The sequence below is a fragment of the Medicago truncatula genome, chromosome 6 (assembly GCF_003473485.1).
Source record: "Medicago truncatula cultivar Jemalong A17 chromosome 6, MtrunA17r5.0-ANR, whole genome shotgun sequence".
Classification (NCBI taxonomy): Eukaryota; Viridiplantae; Streptophyta; class Magnoliopsida; order Fabales; family Fabaceae; genus Medicago; species Medicago truncatula.
In genome coordinates this window covers 24,728,627-24,735,616 of record NC_053047.1, presented here as the reverse complement: position 1 = coordinate 24,735,616, position 6,990 = coordinate 24,728,627, and the positions used below count along the sequence as shown (strand labels likewise).

Genomic DNA, 6,990 nt, shown 5'->3' with positions numbered 1-6,990 from the left:
TAGTGTACAAACATCGAAAAATTAGTACCACGCGATAATCAGAGGTTATGATAGTGTACAAACATCAAAGTATAAGCATCAAAGATACATAGACATCCAAAATTAGTGCCACACTACAAGTCAAGTTTATGATTAGTGTATTTAAACGTCAGACTAATCTTGTCAGTTCTAGTTTCAGCCATCAATCACCACCAACTTGCCTCTTCCATGAGTCTTCCACAATCAATTCATCAACTCCCCAGTCTTCATAGCTGCACAATTTTGCAAAAACAGAAAACGCATGACATGAAGGAAAATTCAACTTAAGTCTTAACATACCCTCTCACCCCTTTCCAAAACTAAAAAAAAAAAAAAAAAAAAAAAAAAAAGGAATCAAGCACAGTAATTACCTTCCATCAGGCAAATAACGACGGATGGTAAAGGGTATCTTTTTCTCTCGAAGCTCTTTCATGGCAATCTGTGAAGTTGAGTGAACAAGATATCAGACATTCACATCCAAGATGTATCAAATTGTTAAATGATACATGAACGAAAAATCCCATGCAAACTAAAGAATTTGAAATTACATAAAATAGTTAAAAATCAATTTGGAATTGATATATGGCATTGGCCATCCAAAGGAGATATTTACAATCTTATTATTCAAAGGTTTATCAGAATCAACATTCAACGACAATAGTATAAATATGTTTTGAAGTCAACGGGCAAAACTTAATAGAAGTAACCAGTTCTTTTCGATCAACATTATAATCTTTTAAGTTTCAACATTAGAAAGAGCATTAATTCGTCAATGATCCACAAAGTGAATGTTTAAGTTTTAATGTCCAAAGCCTGGAACCTTTTCATTTACAGGGGCAGGGCAAAGGAAACATGACCTATAAGAAACGAAACTTTGCTATGAGCTAAACATACAAATCATAGGCAAGAATAAGAGAATGATAAAAGACCTGATTTAAAAAAAAAAAAACCGCCTCACAAGAAAATCAGCCTTCCCATATTAAAATTTGTTATTATTGTAATATGAAAATATGGAAAGGGATTTCATACGAATAGCCCATACATTAACATTATATTTTTGTATATTTTTATTTTGAAATATGGATTAGGTAAATTATAAGAAACTAAAAAGAAATAAAAATCTCCACAGCCATAGTTAAAGTCAAGGACTCCATTAACTAGGAAGGAGGGTCACCAAAGTGAATGATCAAAGTTAGTGAGTGTCTTAAAGAAATCTTCCCCACATTCCATATGAAGACCACTGGTCTATACCGACATATGTTTCGAAATTAGATCAGATGCTAGTTTTTGTTAAAAAACAAAAGAAATTAGATACTAGCATAACAAGTTAGGCAAGCACAATTTTCAATAACCCTTCAGACAAACTCAAATGCAGCAAACATTATGTGAAATTAAACATCAATTGAGTAAACCGAAGTTTATCGTACCTCAAGCGGGTCAGTCTCCCCTTCCAACTCAACCATGACAGGTGCATTCATACTTCATCAACCAAATGACAAGACATCATGTTAAAACATTTACAAGGAATCATTCACTAGAACAAAATCTTAACTTCACAAAGATGAAAACTAAAAAAAAATTACCTGATTTGAAGAGCACGGGTACCCAAAATCCGTGCACGCTCATACTTGGTCATATATTTCGATGTCTTTCGAGGCCTTTCTGTTGGCTCTTCTTGTTCCTTTTCCTCGGTTTCAATAGGCTCTCCAGCCATCTCATCATTGTTGTCGTTGTCATCTGCATCCACCTCTGCACCTTCCTATCAAGTATCAACCAATAATTTAAAAAACTCATCAACGGTATGTTCCTTAATATTCATATATGTTTGTGTCAGTCAGTGTGTATAGAATTCCTTACTTCAATCCCAGGCTCTGGTGGCTCATCTTCGTATCTGCATCACCATTCAAATTTGGTATGAGAGATATGTTCCACTAGTAACATACTACAAAACACATATCTCATAAACTGGCAATTGCATAATCATACTCCCTCCATTCCTATTAAACTTTCTGATCTTTTTTTAGGAAAATTTTGTTCTTTCATATGCTCAATAGCACTAACACTTCTGATCGAAGGTGTGTCCGATGTCGGACACGTGTCCGTGTCCGATACCAACAGAACACTAACACATGTTATTACATTCAATTCTGTCACTTTTTCAAATTACTACCGGTGTCAGTGTCGTGTCCGTGTCAGTGCTTCATAGGTCATACGTCAATTATATTCTAAGTGTATACTTGAAATAAACTTAGTGCAAGAAAACCTTAAATCTTTAAAGACATGTATATAACTTAGACCATGTTTCGCTAAACAGTTTACTTAGCAGCTTATAACATAAGCGTTTTACATGATAAACGCTTATGTATAAGTTATTTCTATAACAAAAAATAAAATAATGTTATATTATTTTTTTACTTATTTCTATAACCTGTCCTGGAGAACTTACAAAAAAAATAAAACAAAAAAGATGAAAATAGCTTATTATCATGTCATAAGCTATTTTCATAAGTACGGCCAAAAGTCTTAAAACCTCTGTAGCACCAGCACCTCTGATCAAAGGCTGTGTCCGGAGTCCGACATGTGTTGTGTTGGTGTCCGACGCCAACACATGTGATTACGTACAAACAATTCATTTACTCATATTATTACTGGTGTTGGCGTGTAGTGTCGTGTTTGGTGTTTGTGCTTCATAGCTCACAACTGCTTATGCCACTAGATAAACTCAAATAAGCCAATTCAAACATACCCACAGTTCAAAACAAGCTTAAAAACATGAATATATAGGAAGAAAAAACAAAAAGGTTACATTTTGATTTGGTTTTCACAAACAGAACACTAAATTATCAATAAGGTGTTTAAAAAATGAAAAATAAATTGGAGAAAAACTCTAATTTGGTGGGTTTGACAATGTGTGTGTGTGCGTATGTGTGAGAGAGAGAGAGAGAGAGAGAGAGAGAGAGAGAACCCGATGTCCAAGTCATTGTAGTCATCGTCGGCCATTGTGATGAGAAACCCTTACGCTGAAGCTCTGCTTGTTTGTTTGTGTCCAATTTCTTAAACCCTTTCCTTAGAGGAAGACACTTTGTGCTTTTGTATCACATTTTATATATATTTTTTGGTTTTTTTTTTTTTTTTTTTTACAAAATTACCCTTTTTATTTGGTTGATTACATTTTATTTTTTATAAAATTTGGTTAATTACTCTGTCCCTTTTTTAGTTTTGTTTTAGAATGGTAACAACAAAGTAAAATACCGGAGCTTTTTTATCCTAATTAACCCACATTTTATCCATGCATAAATTCAAGCTATCATGTCTTATATCATGAGTCTTTATCTATTTATGTTGTTGATTATTGGTGGGGCTGGGAGTAGAGCTGTCAAAACCGGGCCATATCGGCCGGTCCGTTTAGCCCGATTAATTATAGGGTTTGGGCTTTAAATATTGAGCCCGAATTTTAATAGGGCTTTTTAGCCCGGCCCTAAAAAGCCCGCTATCCGTTAGGGCTAGCCCGAACGGGTTGAGGATAGTCCGCTAGCCCGCATAACCAAAAAAATCCTATAAATTCTATATATTTTTCAAATAATTCTTTACTTAGTTGATTATCAAAGTAATAAATAAAAGTGAAAATTCAATGAACTAACACAAATATAAAATTATATTTACTCGTTTTGTTATTTATAATTTTAAAATCAAATATATAAATATTTATAACCATGAGGATGACTCAAATGAGAGGACCATTTATAATGAGAGATGAGAGGGTGAAATAATGGCCCTTGGATTAAATCAAATGGTTGTAATTTAATTCTCACTTTAAAACTCATGTGACCCACTTTTCTAAACTTAACAAACATAACACGCGCTTCTTTTTCCACACAGTCTACTGAAACGTTCCCACTTCCTCTTCTTCACTCTGTTACTAACAACCAATTTTTCTCTCTTCCCACTGAAATTCCTTTTTCTCCTTTCAATGGACAAAAACTCAAGCTTGAATTTGCAGGAAAACTCTTTGCTTGGAGCCAATCAGTTATTGGTAATTTCACAAATTCTATTATTCAAATTGTAATTTATATTATTCATGCATATACGTTCCTGTATGTTTGTTACAAAGTGATTTATTCATAAATGGTGTTGTTAGATTACTAGGTGCTGTTAGATTACTTATACCTTTTATGTGAATATACACACACGTTCCTATCATTTTGTTTGAAATGGAGTATTCATAAACGTGGTTGTCATACAAAATTTTTATGTCATTTTGTTTGAAATTGGACAAAAATTGGAGTATTCATAAACGTTATATATGTTTTACTTTATAGGAAAATGATTCCATGCCGAACTGTGACGACGAATTGAAGCCGAAGGTTGGACAAATATTTGATACGTTAGCAGAAGGTAAACTGTTTTACCAGAATTATGCACATAACGTCGGGTTTAGTGTGCGTTCATCATCGGAAACTACAGATAAAAATGGTGTGAAACGTTGGAAATACTTTGTTTGCTCGAAAGAAGGTTATTTACCGGATAAGAAAAAAGATGAAGTGCTTGATGCAGTTGCTGTCAAATCTAGAAGAAGGAGTCTTACAAGAGAAGGATGCAATGCAAATGCCGTTTTCAAATGGGTTGAAGGAGGTAAGTATGAGCTTGCTCGATTTAATGAAAGTCATACACATGCACTTGCTTCACCCTCGAAGAGGCCATTTCTAAGATCATCAAGAAAGGTGAATCCAATGCACAAGAGCTTATTACATGCATATGGTAGAGCAAATATTGGGCCTTCAAAATCATTCCACTTAATGAAAGAACAATTTGGGGGTTATGAAAATGTTGGATGCACGCAAAAGGATCTTCAAAATTATAAAAGAGATTTACAGGCTTTGCTCAAAGATTCTGATGCAAATGTTTTTATTGATAACTTTAGAAGGAAGCAAGAACTTAATCCATCATTTTTTTATGCATACGAGGTAGATGAAGAAGGCCGACTAAGGTATGTTTTTTGGGCAGATAATATTTGTAGGAAAAATTATTCATTATTCGGGGATGTGGTTTCATTCGATACTACATATCGAACAAATAAGTATTCTATGATTTTTGCACCTTTCACTGGTGTAAACCACCATAGACAATCTATTACTTTCGGAGCAGGATTTTTGGCAAATGAGAAAATTGATTCATTCACATGGTTGTTTGAAAAGTTTTTGGAAGCGATGGGAGGACGTCAGCCAACTCTTATAATAACTGATCAAGATCCTGCAATGAAAGTGGCTGTAAAGCAGACTTTTCCTACTTGTTTTCATAGATTGTGCATGTGGCATATAATGAAAAAAGTTTCCGAAAAAATAGGTGCTTCCTTGAATGATGATGAAGAGTTCAACCAATCTTTCAAATCATGTGTTTGGGGATCAGAGACACCAGATGAGTTTGAAGAAACATGGGACAATATCATTTTTGACTTTGAGTTAGAAGAGAATGAGTGGCTGTCATATATGTTTGAAATTCGAAGCATGTGGATTCCAACATACTTTAAAGACGTTTTGTTGGCTGGGATAATGAGAACAACATCAAGATCAGAAAGTGAGAATTCGTTTTATGGAAATTTCTTGAATCCTAATGTCAACTTGGTTGAATTTTGGATGAGGTTTGATTCAGCAATCGAAGCACAACGACATAAGGAGTTACTTGCCGATAACAGTTCAATTCATTCCATACCAAAACTAATGTTGGATCGTGACATAGAGCGGCATGCAAGAGATGTGTATACTCGCGAGAACTTTTATATATTTCAGAAGGAATTATGGATGGCTTGTCTTGATTGTGGAATTGAAAATAAGAAAGAGGAAGATGGAATGGAAATATTTCTGGTGCATGATAATAGTAAGGTCAATCGTAATCTTCGAGAAGTAGTGTACAATTTGTCTGATCACAATGCAAACTGCTCCTGCAAAATGTTCCAGGCTGAAGGAATACCTTGTAGACACATACTTTGTGTTGTAAAGGGAAAAAAATTGAATGAAATACCAAGTAAGTACATATTGAATAGGTGGACTAAGTTTGCAAATAAAAAACCTGTGTTTGACATAGGTGATATTGTCTATGAAAAGGCTGGGCAAGGTGGACTCGTTTCAAATGTCTGGGATAAGTTATTTAGGTGTGTGGAGAAGGCTGGGCAAGATAAAGAAAAGCTGCTTATTGTGTTAAATGGGGCTGTTATAATGGAAAAAGAGTTGGATGAGTTTGAAGGGAGTTCTAAGCAAACCAAGACAAATGATTTGGGAACTTACATCAGAACAAATATTCCTGAGAAAGTAGAAATTCTTCCACCACAGTTTGCAAAGACTAAAGGCAGTGGTAAAAGAATCAAAAGTGGCAAAGAGAAGGCTGTCGAACAACAACAAAAAAGAACGAGACTTTGCAAGGCATGTGGTGAATATGCGCATCATGACAGCCGCAATTGTCCTAACAAATAATCTCCATAGTTTTGGTAAGAACTAATTTATTTATTTTGATATTATTATGTTCATGTCTGTGAGTTAAAATCAAATCTTAATTTATTTTCCTGGTTTTTAGGTTTTGAAGAATTCCATAGATGGAAGATTGAGAGAGTTAGACAATATGAATGACATAGAAGAGACACTACAAAGATGAAGAGACTTTGACACGATGAATGGTATAGAAGGAAGATGGAAACTATTTCTGTGTTCATGTTTCTTTTTGAAGAACCTGTGTTTATGTTTCTATTATCTGGGTTTTTATTTGTTGAAGAACCTTAGTTTCTATTTTTTGAAGAACCTTTGTTTTGAGCGAAAGCCATTGGATCTTTTTTATCTGGTGTATGAATGAATTAAGTTATTTGGCTACCAAATATCACTCCTATTATTATGCTTGATTTCAGTTACCAAATATCACTCCTATTATTATGCTTGATTTCCTTATTATAAGCAATAACAGATGTGTTCTTTGATTTGGAATAAC

General features: G+C 34.2%; 2 protein-coding genes across 2 annotated transcripts; one reads left to right on the top strand and one right to left on the bottom strand.

Annotated features, from left to right (window-relative positions):
* On the bottom strand, positions 1 to 3,096 carry LOC25479674 (DNA-directed RNA polymerases II, IV and V subunit 6A). The gene is made up of 6 exons (XM_013587904.3): positions 2,984 to 3,096; positions 1,876 to 1,909; positions 1,602 to 1,777; positions 1,446 to 1,497; positions 390 to 457; positions 1 to 251 (listed from the first exon to the last, which is right to left on the bottom strand). Exons 1-6 carry the CDS (start codon positions 3,016 to 3,018, stop codon positions 182 to 184), a joined length of 435 nt encoding a protein of 144 aa, XP_013443358.1. The 5' UTR covers positions 3,019 to 3,096; the 3' UTR covers positions 1 to 181.
* Positions 3,097 to 3,988: 892 nt separating this feature from the next.
* LOC120576059 (protein FAR1-RELATED SEQUENCE 5-like) lies at positions 3,989 to 6,485 on the top strand. The gene is made up of 2 exons (XM_039827022.1): positions 3,989 to 4,051; positions 4,338 to 6,485. The coding sequence occupies exons 1-2, from the start codon at positions 3,989 to 3,991 to the stop codon at positions 6,483 to 6,485; spliced, it is 2,211 nt and encodes a 736-aa protein (XP_039682956.1).
* The last annotated feature ends 505 nt before the right edge of the window (positions 6,486 to 6,990 follow it).

What these genes read in the sequence shown, in the direction of transcription:
- LOC25479674 (XM_013587904.3), bottom strand. Translation starts at nt 3,018, where the DNA reads ATGGCCGACGATGACTACAATGACTTGGACATCGG. An exon ending in ACCCGTGCTCTTCAAATCAG is followed by an intron (nt 1,498 to 1,601) that starts GTAATTTTTTTT and finishes TGGTTGATGAAG; the next exon opens with TATGAATGCACCTGTCATGG. An exon ending in CGTTATTTGCCTGATGGAAG is followed by an intron (nt 252 to 389) that starts GTAATTACTGTG and finishes AAAATTGTGCAG; the next exon opens with CTATGAAGACTGGGGAGTTG.
- LOC120576059 (XM_039827022.1), top strand. Translation starts at nt 3,989, where the DNA reads ATGGACAAAAACTCAAGCTTGAATTTGCAGGAAAACTCTTTGCTTGGA. An exon ending in TTGGAGCCAATCAGTTATTG is followed by an intron (nt 4,052 to 4,337) that starts GTAATTTCACAA and finishes TTTACTTTATAG; the next exon opens with GAAAATGATTCCATGCCGAA.